Source organism: Callorhinus ursinus, unplaced genomic scaffold (genome assembly GCF_003265705.2).
Source record: "Callorhinus ursinus isolate GAN/ISIS: 27379988/994484 unplaced genomic scaffold, GSC_fseal_2.0 scaffold5, whole genome shotgun sequence".
In the NCBI taxonomy this organism is placed as follows: Eukaryota; Metazoa; Chordata; class Mammalia; order Carnivora; family Otariidae; genus Callorhinus; species Callorhinus ursinus.
In genome coordinates, this window is record NW_027397067.1 from 83,107,752 (window position 1) to 83,127,729 (window position 19,978).

Sequence of the window (19,978 nt, forward strand, 5' to 3'; positions counted from 1 at the left end):
AAAAACACAGGAAGGGGGCGCCTGGGTGGCTCAGTCGTTGGGCGTCTGCCTTCGGCTCAGGTCGTGGTCCCAGGGTCCTGGGGTCGAGCCCCGCATCGGGCTCCCTGCTCGGCGGGAAGCCTGCTGCTCCCTCTGCCACTCCCCCTGCTTGTGTTCCCTCTCTCGCTGTGTTCTCTCTGTCAAATAAATAAATACAATAAAATCTTAACACACACACACACACACACACACACACACACACACACACACACGAAGGCTCGTTCTTTGAGGAGGCTCACCTGTGCAGTGGGAGGTACACCTGCAAGGCAGTGTCTTGACACTGTACTTGGTCCAAGGCCTTTTCCATTTCCCTGGATGTCCCAGGTGCATCCTCGAGGCTGCCACCCTGGGCCTCTCTAGTCCAGCCACATGTGCCGTCCAGGCTCATGTCCTGCTAATTATTAGGGCCTTGAGTATCTAACTGGATGTTTTCAATGGGATCTGTGTCCTTTGTCCCGTGAGCTGCTGCATGGCCCCATCATGATTGACCTCAGGACCACTTTGTCATGTTTATTGTACATGTTTTGCCCAGTTGACCATCTGTTTCCTGGTTTTGTAGGCTTTGTTTTGATTTGTTTTGCCCCTCAGTGCAGACATTTTGAAGATCTGGTGCAACTGGATTTATCAGTTTTCCTTTTCGTTTCTGGATTTTGTGTCACGTTTAGAAAGGCTTTCCCCTGTGCTGGGATCGCACAGATATTTTTCCCTTCTTCCTGATACCCCTGCAGCTTTATTCTTCCTTATGGCTGTGTCTCTGATGAGTCTGGAGTGGAATTTTTTTTTTTTAAGATCTTATTTATTTTGGTGGGGGAGCCGAGGGTGAGGGAGAGAATCTCCAGCCGACTCCACGCCAAGCACAGAGCTCGATCCACAGCCCTGAGGTCATGACCTGAGCTGAAATCAAGAGTCGGACGCTTCAGCGACGGAGCCCCCCGGGGCCCCTGGAGTTGACTTTGGGGGGAGGGGGAGGCAGGTTCTGCCCCATTTTTTGTTTTCCAGGTGCCTCCCTGCCGTCCGTAGCCGCACATTGAAGCGGTGCTCCCCGGTGGCCCTGTGTGGCCCCTCTGTGCCCCCTGCAGTGGCCACCCTGGTCCTCCCATGTGCACCTCTGTGGGCCCCTCACTCCCGGATGCTCTGTCCTGGGCTTCCTGGCACCGGTTTGCCCTGAGCACTGCTCAGACCCACTTCCAAGGGCCCTCCTTCGTCTGCCTGCCGCTCACTCGCCCCTTCCCTGCGTCGGACAACCTGTCGCTCCTCGTCCAGCTACTCTTGTCTTCTCCTACCCACTCCCTCCTGGGTCGGCGTGGGGGTCCCCCTGCCCCTTCTGTGAGGTTGCCCTCACCCCCCATCTGATCACATCAGTCATTTGTCTGAAAGCTTCTGTGGCTCCCACAGCCTGTGGGCAGAGTCCGGCCCCTCAGCTGGGGACAGAGGATGCTCCCGGAGCTGTGACTGTGCCTCGTGCTGTCCTTCCCGGGTCGGACCTGATAGCCAACAGGAGTGCTCACACCTGTTCTCCCAGAACAGAGAGCGCTTACAGGTACCTAGGAGAGGGTTACCTTGCATGGCTCCAGAGTCCAACAGAAGTGACCCAAAGTGTGCATTCCCCATCCGTCTGCCTCTCTGAACCCCACCGTGACCACTTCTGGTCTTTTTGTGTGTCTTTCTTGTGTTTCTTAGGTACATAAAAATGTATGTTCTTATTTTATTCCTTCTTTACACAAAAGGTAGCATACCATAAACAGACTTTATATCTTTTTTCTTCACTGAACAGCATTTCTTTTTTTTCTTTTTTAAGATTTATTTATTGGGATGCCTGGGTGGCTCAGTCGGTGAAGCATCTGCCTTCAGCTCAGGTCATGATCCTGGGGTCCTGGGACTAAGCCCCGTGTCGGGCTCGCTGCTCAGCGAGGAGTCTGTTTCTCCCTCTGCTCCTCACCCCTGCTCATGCTCTGTCTCTCTCGCAAATAAATAAATAAAATCTTTTTTTTAAAAAAGATTTTATTTATTTATTTCACAGAGAGAGACCCAGCGAGAGAGGGAACACAAGCAGGGGGAGCGGGAGAGGGAGAAGCAGGCTCCCCGCGGAGCAGGGAGCCCGATGCGGGGCTCGATCCCAGGACCCTGGGACCATGACCTGAGCGGAAGGCAGACGCCCAACGACGGAGCCCCCCAGGCGCCCCTGTATTTACGTTGTTATGTGTAGTCACATATTCACTGGTCTCCTGGTCTCTTTTGTCTTGTAATCTGAAACTTGATACACATGAAACAGTAACTCCCCGCTCTCCCTTCCCCACAGCCCCTGTTAATCACTATTCTACTTTACGTTTCTATGAATTTGACTTTTTTAGATATCCATACAAGAAGCACACAGTATGTGTCTTTTTGTGATTGGTTTATTCCACTCAGCATACTGGTCGTGTTCATCCATGTTGTAGCATGTAACAAGATTTCCTTCCTTTTTGAGGATGAATAATATTCCATTGTATGTACCACATTTTGTTTATCCATCCACCCACCAATGGACGTTTGGGTTATCTCTACCTCTTGGTTATTGTGAATATCTCTTTGAGATCCTGCTTTCAGTTCTTTTTTGATATATACCAAGAAGTGGGATTGCTGAATCATATGGTGATTCTAATATTTTTTTAGGAACTACCATACTGTTTTCCATATTGGCTATACCATTTTACAATCCCACCAAAAGGGTCCCAGGGTTCCAGTTTTTCCACATCCTCACCAACACTTTTTCTTTTCCTGTTTTTATTTGTTGGTTTGGTTTAGTTTGGTTTTTTATTTGTTTGTTTGTTTTTGGAGTTTTCTTGCCTTCCTAAATGGGCATGAGGTGGTCTCTCATTATGGTTGTGATTAGATCTGAGATAGACTTTTGATCATGTCATTGAGATACCAGGTCTAGCTAGGGCAGTCAACTATCAGTGAAATTTACCAGATGAGAAAAATGTGTTTTATATTCAGCCACCATATCCCATTTCCAGGATTCTTTTTTTTTTTTATGTCAACCCAGATTTTCATCCAGAATCATTTTTCTTCATCCAAGTAAACTTTCATTAATATTTTTGTAGTTCAGAGATACCTGGGTGGCTCAGTCGGTTAAGCGTCTGCCTTCGGCTCGGGTCATGGTCCCAGGGTCCTGGGATCGAGTCCCGCATCAGGCTCCCTGGTCAGTGGGGGACCTGCTTCTCCCTCTGCCTCTGCCATTCTCTCTCTCTCTCTCTGACAAGTAAGTAAAATCTTTAAAAAATATATTTTTTGTAGTTCAGGTCTATAGGTGTTACGTACTCTTAGCTTTTGTTTGTCTGAAAAGGTATTGTGTTTTTGGAAGGATATTTTCTCTGAGTATATAACTCTAGATTGGCAGTGTTTTTGTTTTGATTTGTATATTTTTGTTTTTGTTTTTAGCGCATTAATGATGTCCTTGCTTTGTCCTCTGGCTTGAAATTGTTTTCTGACAAGAATTTTGTGGTTATAGTTATTTTTGTTCCTCTGTTTGTAAGGTTTTTTTGGATAATTTTAATATTTTTTATCACTTTTTCAGCAGTTTAGTTATTATGTGCTCATTCTGACTTCCTTTGTGTTTTTCCTACTTAGGTTTCATTTAGACTCCTGGATTTGTGAGTGTATTACCTTTCCTTCAAATTTGCAAAAATTTCAGCCGTTACTCTCTCAAATATACTTCCTGTATCACTCTTTTGTTGATACTGTCTCATAGGTTCTTTAATTTAATTTTTTTCCCTGTTTCAATTTGGATAGTCCTATTGCTGTATTTTCAAGTTCACTGACATCTCTTCTGATGTTAAGTCCATCCAAAGAGTTTTAACTTCAGATAATTTATTTTTCAGCTCTAGAAATACCACTGGGTTATTTTTTTTTATAACTTGTCATATTCGTGTTTTTCTTTAAATCCATGCGCATACTTATAACAGCTGTTTCTTAAAGTCATTGCCAAATCCATCATCTTTGTCAGTTATGGGTATAGTTCTATCAACTGATTTGTTTCCTGGATATGGGTCATGTGTTCCTGCTTCCTCACAAACCTTGTAACTTTTTTATTGAGGTGAAATTCACATAAAATTAACTACATTAAAGTATACCTCTTAGTGGCATTTGGTACATTCACAGTGTTATGTAGCCACTATCTCTTTCAAGTTACAAAACATTTGCATCACCCTAAAGGGAGCCCTGTTTCCCTCGACTCTTGGAAGCTGCCAGTCCGTTCTCTGTCTCTGTGGACACCTATTGTGAATGTTTCATATAAGTGGAATTGTGTATGTGATCTTTTTTTTTTTTTTAAGATTTTATTTATTTATTTGACAGAGAGAGACAGCACAAGAGCAGGAACACAAGCAGGGGGAGCGGGAGAGGGAGAAGCAGGCTTCCCGTGGAGCAGGGACCCCGATGCGGGGCTCGATCCCAGGACCCTGGGACCATGACCTGAGCCGAAGGCAGATGCCCAATGACTGAGCCACCCAGGCGTCCTTCAAATAAGTAAATAACATCTTAAAAAAAAAACAAACCAAGATTTATTTATCTGAGAAAGAGATCGAATCTGTGAGTGAGAGGAGGGGCGGAGGGTGAGGGGGAATCCCAAGCCGACTCTGCACTGAGCGCGGAGCCTGACGTGGGGCTCAATCCCACAGCCCCGAGATCATGATTCGAGCTGAAATCAAGAGTCAGATACAACCAACTGAGCCTCCCAGGTGCCCCTGGAAAAACACTATTTCTTAGCGACCATTCCATGATGGGGCACAGGAAGCTCTTCATAAACCCCCCAGGGTCTTAGTTAGGTCCTGTGACAGACAGAAAGGTCATTCGCAGTGTTTACTGTTGGCGCAGGGGCTGGCCCTGGGGGATTGCTGGTGAGTGTGCCCAGGGGGATGGCCGGCCGCTCTGTGCTCCGTCGACACGCCCATGTGGGGGTGCCCCTGGCAGTACCCGCAGGTCCGCACCTGCTGCTCTCAGAGCATGCCCCGGGAGGCCCGGCTGTGGGCTTGCAGCTCCCATGCCTCCTTCCTTCTCCTCACGGGCGCTGGGCCCGACCTCGCTCACTGATGCACATCCTGCTCCTCGGCGGACGGTAGGGCCTGTCCTCAGTCCCTGCCCCCAGTGCAGAGCCGAGTAGAGCAAGGGAGCTGGGAGGGTGGAGAGCTTGTTGAGTGACCAGAGCAGGCTCGCCAGTCAAGTGCTGGCTGTCCCCTGCGGTGGGCGGGGCTGCCTCTTCACAGCCTGGCGCTGTCACGTCTTAGGGTCTCTGGGCATCTGCTCCTTCCCCGACTGGATGGTGCAGGCCATGGGGCACCTCGGGCCTGAGCTTGTCCACTCGTAGCTGCACCGAGCTGTGCCAGGCCTGGTCCCCTCAGCCCTTTACAAACACTGACCAAAGGCTCCTCTTGCAGGGGCTGGCACGTGGTTAGGACAGGGACTGTGCCCTTAACAGACTTGTCCTCTAGTGGAAGAGACCGGCCAGGACACAGTGCCCTTGTGTCTGGTGTCCAGCGCCCCACCTCTGCTGCTCGGGAAGCTGCCGTGAGGCACGTGTGCCCGCGGGGGTCTGGGTCACTGGTGGGATGGGAGACTTCCAAGGCGAGCCAGTCTAGAGTGGGGGAGGGTGAGCACATGGGTAGGTGCTAGGGGTCAGCCCTGGAATGGGGGCCGGGCTCCGGGGGCCCTTGCTGTGTGTGAGTCCTGCATCACCCTCTGTTTGCACTGATGGACCAATCTATGTATCTGGGACGCCCGCCCTAACCTGGGCAGTGTCAGCTCTGCATCAGGTTTCCGGGGAGGGGTCACAGCGCCTCACCCACAGCATTCAGATGACCTGACCTTGTTACTCTGTAGAATGACAATATGTACTTTCCCAGAGTGAGGGGTGTCTAGAGATTTTCTCATTTTTTGCTATTGTAGATAATGCAAATAAAACCAACTCTTTTGATTGCAAGTTATAGGCGCCTACTCCAAAAAGCCAAGCACAGCTTCACATTCTGGGGGGTGGGAAGCCCCCAGAACCAGAGGGAAGGCGGGGGGTGGGCCTGCTTGGGCCTGATGCAGCCTGGGCTGTCCCAGGCTCCATCCTCAATCTCTTCTTCTCTCTGAACAAGGCCATGGGTGAGTATAGTGACACCGCCCCTCCCAGGCTCCGGGTTCTCGTTACACCACTGCTAACCCTCACACGGGGTACTGGGGTGGGCAGGAGGGGTGATGTGGTGGAGTGGTTAACAGGGGACTTTGGGTGTAGGCCTGGCCTCAGATTCCCTGTGTAGCAAATGGGGATAATGACAGAGACCTGCTGCGTGGCCGTGACATTGGGTGTCGCAGGAGCATGGATCCGTTCCTGCTGGGCGGGGGTCTGGGGACTGGGCCTCCCGTCCCAGAAGCCAGGGGCCCCAGCAGCACTCTGAGCACAGTCTTTGGGGATGGCCCAGGGCTGAGGCCACTGTCCTTCCAGGAGGCTCCTCCCACCTCAGTCCCATACTCTTGTGCAGCTTACATGGGCTCGGAGCTGAGACCTGGAAAAAATCGCCCAGATTTTCTGTTTGACATTCCAGCCAGACCTGGGGGGAGGATTTGTGAACAAGGTGGGAGAGGCCCTGCTTTCCACCCCCCCGCCCCCTTGTGGCCTGGGTGTGGTGCGCTAGCCGTTCCGTGGGACCCCACTATGCCATCTTGGCCTTGGTGGCTCAGTTGAGGGTCGAGTCTTTCACTTCTGGTGGGCTTTTCCTGGACTGTGGCTGGGAGGAGGCCGCTGAGTGAGGCCTGGGGAAGGGTGTCAGTTGGGGTTCAAGGGCCTGGTGCCCAGAAGGCTTAGGGCTGAGCCTGGAGGGGCCACCCCTTGATGGAGACTGTCCTGGGATCGGGCGTCCACTGTGGTGTTTCCCTGGCACTCCCAGGGTTACCTTAGGGTCACCTTGGGCTCAGAGAAGGTCATCAGCAGCCCAAGGACCTGCCCAAAGTTACAGGGAGACTGCCCTTAGGCATCTTCCAGCAAGGAGCACTGCTAAAGGGGCCCAAAGCAGACCCAGGGCTTTAGGAGGGTGGGCCCACTAGAGTCAGGGGCTGAGGGCCCGAGTAAGCTGCTACAGCCCGAACCAGGAGACCAGAGTCTCCAGTGTGGGCTGGCCAGGGTTCTTCCCATTGTGGCTGGGTTGGGGGAGGGGATGCTGAGGCTCTCCAGATCCTGCTTCGTGATGAATTTTCATGGATGGCCTTCAAAATGAGTAAACCAAAAGGCACGTAGAGCTGCTTGCTCTTTTTGGTTGTTTTCTGGAGGACATGGGCATCAGAACCTCTTTTAATCTATAAAGTGATGTGGTGGATGACACCTTCTAAATCTGGCTGAACTTAACACAGTCAGGTGGTGGCTTTGGTACTGGCGCCCGTCTTTAAGACGTGAAACACCCCAATGACCCGGTGAGCCCACCCGTCTTTAAGACGTGAAACACCCCTATGACCCGGTGAGCCCACCCTGCCGGGGAGCCTCGGCCTAGGGGCCCCCGCCCCTTGCCACGGCTGGAGACCGAGTGCCTTGCTCCTTGCTTATGGTCCCTTGGGGTGAGTTGTTCAGGTCAGCTTTCCTGCAAGGCCCGGAGAGGTGAAGGTCACACCTTGTGTGTGGGGTTGCCTGCTCCCTGGGGGTGGAGGGGACCTTGAGGGGAGGGTGCTGTGAGTGGCTAGGAGGGAAGGAGAGTCTTGCAGAGTGGGTGGGGCTCTGCCATGCCCTGCGTTTGTAGTCTGTAGCCTGCACAGCCCTCCGGGCAATTCCGGGAGAGCCCAAGGAGAAGGTGACCTTGTGCAGTGCAACCTGGGGGCAGGCAGGTCAGCGATGCTGTGGAGGACCAGGGCCTTGAGAAGCTTGCAGAAAACAGCTCCCAGAGGCCAGCACCTGGGCCCTGGAGAGGCAGCCTCATGGGGAAGGCCCGCAGCCCGCCGCCCGTGCAGCCCTCCTTGCTCCCTGCTCTGAGCCACGCTGCCCTTTCTGGGAACCCTGAGTGTGTGAGCCAGAGTGGGGGCGGGGCAAGCGCCCCTGCCAGGAATGTTGTCCAGCTGACTGTGGGCTGGGGATGGGCCTCGTCCGGGGTGGGCCCACCCATCTCACCTGATGGCCTGCCCCGCCTGGAGCTGGCCTTGACAAGCTTCCTATTCCTCCTCCACAGGCTAGTGGGAGCCACCTGCTGTCTGCAGCCTGATCAACTGCTCTTCAGAAGGAGGCCCTCTGGAGACACAGCAGCCAGGCCTGCCGTGCCCTTGGCACCCTGGCTGCGTAGACCGTCTCCCTGCTGGGCACTGGGGGCTGAGACCGCAGGACTCTGAGGGCACACCCTGCCCTGGCGTCTCTGTGGCTGGGGGCCCGCCCTCTGGCCACACCTCCCTGTTAGCATTGATGCACTGACCCTGGAAGACTGATTAGAGAGGGTTAGGGAAGGCCAGGCCATGGCTGCTCCCAGACCCCACCCAGGATCCTGAGGTCTGGAAGGGGAGGGGGCTTCTAGAACGCCCACGGGCTCCCAGGGGCCTCTGCCCATTGCCTTGCCCTCCCTTCGCCCTCACTGAAGTGCCTGGACACGGCAGCGTTGTTATCTGGGTAATTAGCTTCAGACCCTGGGCTGAGGCTGGCCAGGCCCTGGGCTGCTTCCCACAGGCTGTGCACCCTGACCCCAAGAGGGAGGTGAGCTCCTGTCTGCTGAGCAGCCGAGGTGTCAGGGCTCTTGAGAGGCAGGCTGTGGGCACCCTCCCACACTGCCCTTTCTGCCTGGGGCCCGTGTCCCTCAGGACTGCCTGGGCCTGGTCGTGGCGTGGGGCCTTGCGACCCAGCCTTGCCTAGGGCAGAGGGCACCGCCGAGCCTTAGGGAGGGGATGCCCCCCCGGGTGCTGGTCCAGCCTGCTGTCCCACTCCTGAGGCCCAGTCCGGCCCCTGTGCTCCCTGGTCTGGTGCCCCGAGCCGCCCCCCCGGCAGGTAGCCCCCGCCATGGCCGAGCACCTGGATCTGCTGGCAGAGATGCCCATGGTGGGCAGGATGAGTACGCAGGAGCGGCTGAAGCACGCGCAGAAGCGGCGTGCCCAGCAGGTGAAGATGTGGGCCCAGGCTGAGAAGGAGGCCCAGGGCAAGCAGGGCCATCGGGAGCAGCTGTGGAAGGAGGCAGCCCGTGGCAGGCCGCAGAAGCGGGTCCTTTTCCCTCCCAGTGTCACCCTTCTAGAGGCTGCTGCCCGAAATGACCTGGAAGAAGGTGAGCGTGGCTGAGCCCCAGGGCACAGCGCCCTCCTGTGGAGACCCAGGGGCTGGCCTGGCGTCCTCAGTGGCATGCTCTTGAGTGGTAGGCCACCTGAGGCTAGCCCGTGATGGGGTGGCACACACAGGGTGCTGCTGCAGGGGTGAGGCTGACGGGGGGTTGAGCAGGGGCATCAGGCAAGCCCACAGGAGCCTGGGCAAGCGCCCAGAGCTTCGCTCAGGTGGGCTGGGAGTGGCCCATAGTCTTCGCCGCCTCTTGCCAGGGTGCTGGGCGATGAGCAGGAGAGTCCTGGCCACCACCTGCTTGGGTCCTCAGGCTCCACCTCTGTAAAGGAGGACGGTAACGCCCCACCTCAGCAGGTTGGAGCACGGGGGCAGGGGTCCCCCACAGGCCGGCCCCCTCGACACCTGCCTCGGGCCCTGTCTTTCGCCCCATCAGGACCTTCCTGGCTAGATGACAGGCCTGAGCTCTGGCAGGCTCCTCATTCCTCCCCGGCAACCCTGTGTGCTCACAGCCCCTCCCGCTCCCGGAGAGGCTCTGGAGGGCTCTTCCCGCCTTCCTCCAGGGCAGAGGCTGGGGTGCAGAGGGCGAGGAGGGGCGGGCAGTGCCTCAGGGCAGGGAAAGTAGAGGAGGGCGTGGTGGGCCTGCCGCAGGCCATGGCTCTAGGAAGGAGGGTGAGTCCTCCTGTTGCCTGTGGGGCACAGTCAGAGGGCCAGGCCGTCCAGGAGGTCCGCGGTGACCTTGGCGACAGCCTGGGCCCCCGCTGGACAATGAGGACAGGGACTAGCTCTGCTGAGGGGAGACCCTGGGGCCACAGGCCTGCACGCCTTGGGCCCCACTGTGGGCCTGCTCTGGGCTGGGGCATGTGTAGGGTTCAAGAGCTCTGCTAGTGGAAGAGGCTTGGGGGAGCATGGGACCCAGTGAGGGTGTTTGCTGGGGGAGGGTGCCAGAACCCCCGCCAGGGACTGTCCTCAGGAGCCTGAGGCTTGGAGTGTAGGGATTCCGGGGGTGGGTCCCGCTTGGTGCTGCAGGCAGGAGCTTGCCGTGCACGCGCACTTGGGGCAGACAGAGACCCAGTGCCCCGGCTCTTGAGCCCTCAGCCTGGGCTCGGGGGTCCCTCTGGCCCCTGCACCTCTGTTCTCCTCAACATTCCCTGCTCGCAGCTGCAGTACGGCGGTCAGCCCAGGTACCCTCAGGTGCCCTGCACCCCGACTAGAATAGTGCTGGCCTGTGGCCGGACCTTTCTATGCACTCTTACCACACTCCCTCCTCCCCCTTCTCACAGTCCGCCAGCTCCTTGAGAGTGGGGTCAGCCCCAACCTGGCCAATGAGGATGGCCTGACGGCCCTGCACCAGGTCAGCCGAGCCGGCGGGGAGGGGGTGGGAGAGGAGGGGCGCCGGCCTGGGCTCTGGCACTCAGGCTCTGTGGCTTGTAGAGCTGCATTGATGACTTCCGGGAGATGGTGCAGCAGCTCCTAGAGGCTGGGGCCGAGGTCAATGCCCGCGACAGTGAGAGCTGGACACCCCTGCATGCTGCGGCCACCTGTGGCCACCTGCACCTGGTGGAGCTGCTCATTGCCCGGTAGGGCCCCGTCGGTGTGGCCGGAGTGGGCGTCTGTATCAGGGAGGGGCTGCAGTTGGGCCAGGAGAAGCAGGACCTTCCTTGCGGACAGGAGTTCATCCTGAGACACAGCCCAGGTGTCTCCTCTGCAGGAAGCATGCTTGGCCCTTGCTTCATTTGTTTCCACTCACCTTTGCTTATCCTGACTTCACCCTGGCATGGAGATCAGGGCCTGGGCAGAGGCTGCAGACACAAGGGAACAAGCATGTACTCGGGGAAGTGTGGTGGTTCTCCTGGGCGCATCCTCCTGCCAAGCCCCCTTAAGAGTTTGGGAACTCCTCGAGGGTGGGCCTTGGCCTCTAGCTCTGGTCTCCCTGGGGTCTGACAGAGACGTGCCCTTCTGGACAGAGTGATGAAGGCAGCACTGGCAGAGATGGAGGGGGCTCCTGGACATGGATGGGGCCTTTGACAAGGAGGGTGGAGCAGGGTAGGGCTTCTTGGTGAACGGGAGGGGTGGTTGGCTTTACCAGGGTCCAGGATTTCCCCCACTGCCACGGCCCCTCAACTCTGACCCCCACCGCAGAACAGATGGTCAGGGGCGCAGGCTCTCCTTGGCGTGGTCTAGGTGCTGATGGTGTGTGGGTGGTTGGCAGTGTCTTCCCTTCACACACACACGCCGAAGAGTGGGCACCCACCTTTGTGTTCTGCGCTCCCCTGCAGCTCCCTGTCCTCCCCCTGGCTGTGCCTCTGCTTGAGCCTTGTTCCCTGCAGCTTTCTCCTGGCATCTAGGCTCTCCTCCTCCCTCTACTTTTTGCTCCCTGAGGCTCCTAGAGTCCTGGCACCCCCTCCTGGCTGGTGGGCCCACTGTGTGGGTTGACAGGGGCACATGGGTGTGGGACCTGGAGCTCAGACACGGGTGGAGACTGGGGGGTGGCCTAACTGGTTTGAGGGCACGATCCAGAGCTGAGGGGCATCAGGGGCCTGGGCCTCCTCCATCTTTGACCCACACGGTCCTGGAGAGCAGCCCCAGGCTGAGGGCCTCTGCAGAGGGTAGACTAGAGGCCTCCATGGGGGAGAAAGGCTCTGTGGCCAAAGCCCCTGTCCATTCTTCTTGCAGTGGTGCCGACCTCCTGGCCGTCAACACTGATGGAAACATGCCTTATGACCTCTGTGAGGATGAGCAGACGCTGGACTGCCTGGAGACAGCCATGGCCAGCAGCGGTGAGTGGGACCCCACTCGCCCACGCGGGGTGCCTGGGGCACCAGCTGAGCTTGCTGCCCTTCAGGCGTCACCCAGGACCGCATTGAGGGGGCCCGGGCGTTGCCGGAGCTGTGCATGCTGGACGACATCCGCAGCCTGCTGCAGGCGGGAGCCGACATCGATGTCCCCCAGGACCACGGGGCCACGCTGGTGAGGATGGGGCCATGGGAGGTGCAGGTGGGGAGGTTGCTGCTGGAGGGGCACGGCAGGGACTCAGGGCTGAGCACTTTGCCTGTAGCTACACATCGCAGCTGCCAATGGATTTGGCGAGGCAGCTGCCCTGCTGCTGGAGCACCGGGCCAGCCTGAGCGCCAAGGACCAGGACGGCTGGGAGCCGCTGCACGCCGCAGCCTACTGGGGCCAGGTGAGTGTGGGGTGGGGGCAGCTGGCCCGGCGGGGGGCGGGGGCGGGGGCTGTCCTGGCTCCTGGCTCCAGGCCCTTCAGCAGCCCGGGCTCGCTGGCCCTCAGGTGCATCTGGTGGAGCTGCTCGTGGCACACGGGGCCGACCTGAATGGGAAGTCTCTGATGGACGAGACGCCTCTTGGTGAGCTGGGGCCGCCTCTGCTAGTGTAGAGGGTGAGTGAGAGGGGGCACCAGTGACCCTCCGCCCACTTCTCCTAGACGTGTGCGGGGACGAAGAGGTGCGGACCAAGTTGCTGGAGCTGAAGCACAAGCATGACGCGCTCCTGCGCGCCCAGGGCCGCCGGCGCTCTCTGCTGCGCCGCCGCACCTCGAGCGCGGGCAGTCGGGGGTAAGCGCCTGTGGTTGACCCCAGTGTTTCGCCCTGGCCGGCAGGCAGCCCGCCCACACCCCCACCTCCCCCCACTCTGCCCAGCCCTTGCCCCTGCTGACGTGGCTGCAGAGTCCGCAGGGCGAGTGGCCCCCTTCCCCCACCCTCACCGTGCCCTCCTGCAGGAAGGTGGTGAGGAGGGTGAGCCTGACCCAGCGCACCAGCCTGTACCGCAGGGAGCATGCCCAGGAGGCCATTGTGTGGCAGCAGCCACCGCCCACTAGCCCAGAGGCGCCCGAGGAGGACGAGGATGGCCAGACGGACGCGGAGCTGCGACCCGTGCCCAACGAGGTGAGGCCCCGCCGTCCACCTCCAGCGTGGTGGCTGTGGGCCTGGGCGCTACCCTCTGTGTGTGGTGCAGGTGTGTGGCCTGACCTCGGTGCCTCGTTTCTCCCACCACAGCCGCCCTAGGAGTCCGTGGGGCCCTGGGACCCTGGGCCCAGTGCAGCACGCTCATTTCTGCCCCCTGACTCCCACGCAGCCTGGGGCCCACGGCGGCCAAGGGAGGCCAGAGAAGGCCTTCCTGAAGGCCTCTGAGGCCCATGCTTCCCCAGCAGGAGGACGACCCCGAGTTGGCCAGGCCGCACAATGGCCTAGTTGGAGGCACCCCAGGGCGGCACCTGTACTCCAAGCGGCTGGACCGGAGCGTCTCCTACCAGCTGAGCCCCCTGGAGAGCAGCACCCCCGATGCCCTGGTCCGGGCCAAGGCCCACCACACGCTGGCGGAGCTGAAACGCCAACGAGCTGCTGCTAAGCTGCAGCGTCCCCTGCCTGAAGGACGTGAGGCCCCTGAGCCTGGCTTGCCTGCGGACGCCGAGAACCCCCAGCCAGAGTGCAGCTCCGCGGCTGGTGGAGATCCGCCCCTACTGAAGCTCACAGCACCCTCAGAAGAGGCCCCCATGGAGAAGAGGCCCTGCTGCCTGCTCATGTGAGGGGCTGGCACCCAGAGTCACAGAGTCCTGTTGTCAGGCCCCACTGCAGGCTGCCACGGGGCCCCTGCTCTGGAGACCCCGGTGTGTGCCCTGGTGCTGCTGCTGGGGGATAGCCCGTGCAGGGCCTCCCCCGTTCCCCCCATCCGAGGGTGCCAGCTTCCTTGCTCAGGGATGAACCTCTGGCGGAGGCCCTCCTGGGGGTTACCTGGCTGCAGAGACCTAGTTTCATCGTATGACTCTTGATAAAGGGCTGTTCTGCCACCTGCCTTGTTGTGTGTGTCAGCAGGGCCACTCTCCTGAGAGTGGGGAGCTGTTGTGTTGCTGCTTCTGGATGTGCCTGTCCCTGTTCGGGGGCCTGTAGGTGCTTGCTTGTGGCTGCCTGGCCCTGCGTGGGAGTGAGGCCCCCTGCCGCTGGGCAAGAAGCCTGGCCTGTGCTGCAGCCTGCCTCCCTGCCTTCCCAGCCTCCTGGAGGCTCCTCTGTAACTCTTTCCTTTCCTGGGAGGAGCCGGGAGCTCTGGAAGGACATTCCTTGGGGATCAGGGCTGGGGGTATCCATGCCAGAGGGGCAGGGATCCTGGCTTGGAAGGGGAGGGGGCTTTCCACAAGACTCTTGAGCCGCAGAGGGTAGAATCTGTACAAGGCTGGAGTCAGGAACCTCCCTGGGGGATGAGTCCCCTGTTCCTGGCATGTAGCCCTGGTTCTGGGGCCTGGCTGCCAGCCTCCAACTGGGCTGGCAAAGGGGGCCAGCGGTTGGCCGCCCAGATTCTGAGCCGGCTGGGCACAATGTGTCAGGGTGACAGGGGCCCCTTAGGGGCCTCGAGTGGGAGGGCTGAGGGCACTGCTAGCTCATTTGTCCATGGTGGGCAGCTCTGCATGGCCACCAGTGCTGGTCACCTTCCCCTCCCCGGTGGGTACTGACCCAGTCAGCCCCGTGTCTGCAGGGCCCACCCTTTCCTGAGCATCATTGGTTGGAGGGGTGTTCTCAGCAGGGCTGGGGAGGGCCAGGGGATGGGCTGCAGGTTAAATTTAGTGTGTGGGGCAGTGCAGTTGCCAAGGTCCACCTGCTAACACACTTGGGCCTTGCTGCCAGGGGTGGGAGGGGGCTGGCTCTGCCTGGGGCTGGGACCATATAAACTTGTGCTCTGGCCTGGGCGTGGCATCGGCCACCCTCAGGCCTGACCAGCTGCCCACAGCCTCTCTGAGGGCTGGCTCCTTGACCTTCCGCTCAGACTCAGATGTCAGCAGCTGGGGTAGCCACCCCTGGGCATGGCCTATCAGCTCCCTTAGGGGCCTGGGGAGGTGGGGCTCCAAGGGCCTATCACAGCTCCCTTCCCACTATCTCTACCAATCAGGAGCAACGGGAGGGGAGCTTAGGTCACCCTGCCTGTGGTGTGGCCCCAAGGGCAGCTCCAGGCTGGCGCACGGTGAAAGGGCACAACGGCAGCCCAGAGCAGCCAAGGTGTCCGAGGGCCCAGAGCTGCCCTACCCTGGCACACAACATCCCAACCCAGAGACTCCGGCCTCCACCAATTGCTGGTCTGGGGCCAAGGTCCAACCGCAGGGCTCCTGCAGCCTGTGGGCCATGGTTGCCAGCCCAGGAGGGGCTGGCCAGATGGAACCCCGCATCTGAGCTTTCGCTCCCCTCCCCCAGTAACGCCAGAATTCTATAGAGGCCTGACTCAGTTACCTGGGAGACAGGCCTGCCGGCCCAAGCAAAGATGGGGGGCCTGAGAGGGCTAGGCCTTGGCAGAGCCCTGCTGGGGTAAATCTCCAGGGGCCCCAGCTCCATTTCCCCTGGGGGTTTAGCTCTGCCCAGCTTTGCCAACCCCTCCGGGCATGCAGCGTACCTCCCCCTCCCCCAGGCCCAGGCCCTCAGAGCTTCTTGAACCTTCTGTCTGTCCCTACCCCCCATGCAGGTCTCCTGCTCCCCGGTCATGGGGACACTGGGCGGGCACTGGGCCTTGCCCCAAGCCCCGCCTGCCTCCTCATGCACTCCCTATGGCTCCCTGGGGCAGAACTGTGCCCAGATCGGTGGGGCGGGGCCCAGCGGCCCCGACTTCTTCTTCAGCCTTTTCTGTCCCTTTCAGTGGGGCCAGCAGGCTGCAGTGAAGAGGGTGCCCTTTACCTTGAGCCCCTCTACCCAGGCTCCCTCTTCCCAGCCCCGGCCAACTGAGTCTGGACCCAGCTTCCCTTACCCCACTTCTGAATCCTGCCGTGTCCTGACCTTCCTGCCTGGTCTGAGTAGGGTCATGGCCTTGAGGGCAGGTGACCACAGCCAGGTTGCAATGAACGGGCTGAAGGAGAAGGTGCTGACGCTGGACACCATGAACCCGTGTGTTCGGAGGGTGGAGTACGCAGTACGTGGTCCCATTGTGCTGCGTGCCCTGGAGCTGGAGCAGGAACTGCGCCAGGTATGGCCCTGGGCCCCGCCACTGCCCTCCAGCTGCACCTGGACGGCTGAGTCAGACCCATTCCCACAGTCACACAGGACAAGGACCTGCCGGAGTGATAGATGGCCCGTTCTCACTGCCTGTGCCCCCTCCCTCCCAGGGGGTAAAGAAGCCCTTCACTGAGGTCATCCGCGCCAACATCGGGGACGCACAGGCCATGGGGCAGAAGCCCATCACCTTCCTGCGTCAGGTGAGGCTCAGCATGGCTCTGTGCTCCTCCCCAGTCAGCCCATGTGCTCTGGCTCAGTGTCCGGTGCTCCCAGGTCCTGGCTCTTTGCGTCCACCCTGACCTCCTGAACAGCCCCGACTTCCCAGAGGATGCCAAGAGAAAGGCTGAGCGCATCTTGCAGGCGTGTGGGGGGCACAGCCTGGGTAAGTGCCAGTGCCCAGACCGGCCAAAGCCCCAGAGAGGAGCAGGCAGGAGGCCCTCGCGTGGAAGGGGTGGACTCGGCTGCTGGAAGGGGGCGGAGGTACTCGGGAGGATTTTGCTGAGGAACCTCTGGGTCCTCTTCTCCTCCCCGACCTGCCTCACCCCCTGGCCCAGGGGCCTACAGCGTCAGCTCCGGCATCCAGCTGATCCGGGAGGATGTAGCTCGGTACATCGAGCGGCGCGACGGAGGCATTCCCTCAGACCCCAACAACATCTACCTGTCCACTGGGGCCAGCGACGCCATCGTGGTAGGCCAGGGCCGGGGCAGGAGGACACCGGGGCTCTTTCCGTGCGGCTGGGCGGACCTTGCTTCTCCTGGCACTGTGGTTCCGGGCGGGGCGCGGAACAGGTGCAATCCCTGTGGGCCCCACCAACCTTGCCTCCCCATCCCTACAGACAGTGCTGAAGTTGCTGGTGGCCGGAGAGGGCCCCACCCGCACTGGTGTGCTCATCCCCATCCCTCAGTACCCGCTGTACTCAGCGGCGCTGGCCGAGCTCAACGCTGTGCAGGTGGACTACTACTTGGATGAGGAGCGGGCTTGGGCACTCGACGTGGCCGAGCTGCGGCGTGCCCTGTGCCAGGCGCGTGGTTATTGCTGCCCACGCGCACTCTGCATTATCAACCCTGGCAACCCCACTGGTGCGCCACCCATCCCCCCAGCCTTGCCGCTTCTCCCTCCCCCCACCCCCCCCCCCCCCCCCCCCCCCCCCCGCCTCCCCTCCTCGTGCTGCCTCTCGGGGGCAGAGCGCAGAGCCCAAGAGTCTGACCCTGGAAATGCTGCATCCTCCGCGCTCCAGGGCAGGTGCAAGCCCGCGAGTGCATCGAGGCCGTGATTCGCTTTGCCTTCGAGGAGCGCCTCTTCCTGATGGCTGATGAGGTGCTGGCAGAGGCTCACCTGGGGCTTGGGGTTGGAGGGCAGCAGTGGCAGCCCCCCGCCCCCCCTCCCCCCGTGACGCCTGTCCGCCCATCCAGGTGTACCAGGACAACGTGTATGCGGAGGGCTCTCAGTTCCACTCGTTCAAGAAGGTGCTCGCGGAGATGGGGCCGCCTTACGTGACGCAGCAGGAGCTCGCCTCCTTCCACTCCGTATCCAAGGGCTACATGGGCGAGTGCGTGCGGGCTGAGCGGGCGGGGTCTCGCGGACTCCACCCCTGGCTTGGCTCCCCCTCGCCCTGCCTTGACACCTGCCTTCCCTGTCTGGCAGGTGCGGGTTCCGCGGTGGCTACGTGGAGGTGGTGAACATGGACCCCGCCGTACAACAACAGATGCAGAAACTGATGAGTGTGCGGCTGTGCCCGCCTGTGCCGGGCCAGGTCCTGCTCAGCATGGTGGTCAGCCCACCGGCGCCCTCCGACCCCTCCTTCGCGCAGTTCCAGGCGGTGAGCGGGCGGGGCAGGGAGGGGCGGAGGTTCGATCATGCGACGTGGGCCGCCAGGTCTGATCAGCCTCCCTCCGCGGCCACAGGAGAGGCAGGTGGTGCTGGCCGAGCTGGCGGCGAAGGCGAAGCTCACGGAGCAGGTTTTCAACGAGGCTCCCGGCATTTGCTGCAACCCGGTGCAGGGCGCCATGTACTCCTTCCCTCGCGTGCAGCTGCCCCCGCGCGCCGTGCAGCGCGCTCAGGTAGGCCGGGCCGACTGGCGCCTGGTGTGAGGGCAGGCGAGCGAGGCCCGAAGGCGGGGCGGGGGGTGGGCGCGGGCGCCAAATCTGGGCACCCAGTGCTGACTGCCCGGCCCGGCCCTTCCGCCCCCAGGAGCTGGGCTTGGCTCCTGACATGTTCTTCTGCATGCGCCTTCTGGAGGAGACCGGCATCTGCGTGGTGCCTGGGAGTGGCTTCGGTCAGAGGGAAGGCACCTACCACTTTCGGTGAGGCCCAGCCCCGCATGGTTTAGCCTGGCAGCCCCCAACACCTTTGCTTACCTCCCTCCCCGTTTTAGGATGACCATTCTGCCCCCCATGGAGAAGCTGCGGCCTCTGCTGGAGAAGCTGAGCCAGTTCCACGCCAAGTTCACCCGAGAGTACTCCTGAGGCGCCCCCTCCCCTCCCTCTTCCGGGCCAGGCTGGGCCGGCACGTCCAACCCTGGACTTACCATGGCCAGGGCCCTGGGGTCTCTGGAGCCCTCTGGACTTGTTCCTGCTGCCTGTGGGGCTGGGCCCCTGCCTTTCTGCAGGCCCCTAATAAAGCTGTGAAGCAGCCTGACTACATGGAAGCCGGCTGTGTGCACACCTGTATGAGCCTCCCCTGCCTTTGTCCACTCATGAGTTCCTTTCTGAGCTGGGGCTCTGTGCAGGCCTGGAGACCCAGCCCAGCAGGACATTTGTCAGCCTCCAGGAGGAGCGGTCAAGGAGGGTTCCCAGAGGAAGTGACCTTACTGCAGATGCAGCACCTCTCACGGGCTGGGTCTCCACTGTGGTCTCTGGTCTTGGGGCCGACACTGGCAAATGTCACATAAAAATTAGGAAGAGCAAGAGGTGTGAAGGAAGCCACTAGGTTGGGAATGAAGCTGGACAAAGAAACATAGGAGCTGAGTCCCAGGGGTGGCCACATCCAAAAAAGTAGTCTGAGGAAGACACAGAGCCAGGTGGCCTGGCTCCCCTTCCTGTGCCGTTGGCCTCTCCCCTGCAGCACAGGGATCACGCTGAGCTGTGAGATGGCGCTGGCTGGGTGGGTGAGCAGCAGGGAGTGGAGTCGCAGTGAGGACTCAGAGAGGGAGTCTTGGTTTCCCTCCTAAATGGGCAGATGGCACGGTGCTGCTGCCCAAGGCTGCTGGAGGAACAGCTGTGCCAAGAGTGGGGACGGAGAACGAACAGATAGGTCTTGCTTTGTTTGTATTGGGTTTGAAGTGTGTGACATCCTAGTGCAAACGCAGTCCTTGGACTGGGAGGCAGTGAGGGGCGGCCCTCCCAACGCTGGAGCACCCGAGGGCAGGTGCCAGGGAGAAGAGCATGTAAAATGCTGACGAAGGGGCACCCTGGGGAGACCCAGGCTGGGGGGGTGGGTGTGCAGCCCTATGTCCTTGCCACGGAAAGAGGGATGAGCGCCTACTGTGGGCAAGGTAGACTCGATTGTGGGTCACTGCAGTCTTCTTCGGTAGGGGTGGTAGTCCCCATTTTACAGACGAGGAAACTTGTCGAAGTGATAGGAAACCCACTCGAGGTGGCTTCACCAGCTGTTACTCTAGGGGTTGGGTTGGCTTCAGGGGGTCAAGGGTTTGGAGACAGTACTAAGGCTCTAGATCTGTCCGCTCTGGAGGTGGTTCTTACCCATGGGCCAT

General features: G+C 59.9%; 2 protein-coding genes across 6 annotated transcripts in view; both read left to right on the forward strand.

The window, feature by feature from the left end:
- Window positions 1–14,705, forward strand: part of PPP1R16A (protein phosphatase 1 regulatory subunit 16A) — a 37,918-nt gene extending 23,213 nt beyond the window's left edge. For 2 of the 4 annotated variants that reach the window (XM_025871362.2, XM_073893413.1), the window contains exons 2-11: window positions 8,208–9,278; window positions 10,567–10,637; window positions 10,718–10,863; window positions 11,960–12,063; window positions 12,129–12,253; window positions 12,342–12,467; window positions 12,572–12,647; window positions 12,725–12,854; window positions 13,019–13,184; window positions 13,448–14,703. In XM_025871362.2, the coding sequence (XP_025727147.2) occupies window positions 9,020–9,278; window positions 10,567–10,637; window positions 10,718–10,863; window positions 11,960–12,063; window positions 12,129–12,253; window positions 12,342–12,467; window positions 12,572–12,647; window positions 12,725–12,854; window positions 13,019–13,184; window positions 13,448–13,825 (1,581 nt within the window). In that variant the 5' untranslated portion in view covers window positions 8,208–9,019 and the 3' untranslated portion in view covers window positions 13,826–14,703. Of the gene's footprint in view, window positions 1–8,207; window positions 9,279–10,566; window positions 10,638–10,717; window positions 10,864–11,959; window positions 12,064–12,128; window positions 12,254–12,341; window positions 12,468–12,571; window positions 12,648–12,724; window positions 12,855–13,018; window positions 13,255–13,447 lie in introns of all 4 variants that reach the window. The other 2 variants (XM_025871363.2, XM_073893414.1) reach the window with 2 other exon arrangements.
- An 885-nt stretch (window positions 14,706–15,590) lies between these two features.
- On the forward strand, window positions 15,591–18,938 carry GPT (glutamic--pyruvic transaminase). 2 transcript variants are annotated; one of them, XM_025871364.2, is made up of 11 exons: window positions 15,591–16,236; window positions 16,376–16,465; window positions 16,539–16,647; window positions 16,820–16,953; window positions 17,102–17,345; window positions 17,504–17,583; window positions 17,679–17,815; window positions 17,911–18,085; window positions 18,171–18,326; window positions 18,457–18,569; window positions 18,641–18,938. In XM_025871364.2, the coding sequence occupies exons 1-11, from the start codon at window positions 15,736–15,738 to the stop codon at window positions 18,729–18,731; spliced, it is 1,830 nt and encodes a 609-aa protein (XP_025727149.2). In that variant the 5' UTR covers window positions 15,591–15,735; the 3' UTR covers window positions 18,732–18,938. The 2 variants fall into 2 exon arrangements, with proteins under 2 accessions (XP_025727149.2, XP_073749513.1); XM_073893412.1 differs by lacking the exon at window positions 16,376–16,465 and having other exon boundaries at window positions 16,500–16,647.
- Window positions 18,939–19,978: the final 1,040 nt, after the last annotated feature.

Excerpts from the sequence above, each read along its gene's own strand:
- GPT (XM_025871364.2), top strand. The coding sequence starts at position 15,736 with ATGCAGGTCTCCTGCTCCCCGGTCATGGGGACACTGGGCGGGCACTGG. Across the intron at positions 16,237-16,375 it reads TGGAGCAGGAACTGCGCCAG|GGGGTAAAGAAGCCCTTCAC; the intron begins GTATGGCCCTGG and ends CCTCCCTCCCAG. Across the intron at positions 17,346-17,503 it reads CAACCCTGGCAACCCCACTG|GGCAGGTGCAAGCCCGCGAG; the intron begins GTGCGCCACCCA and ends TCCGCGCTCCAG.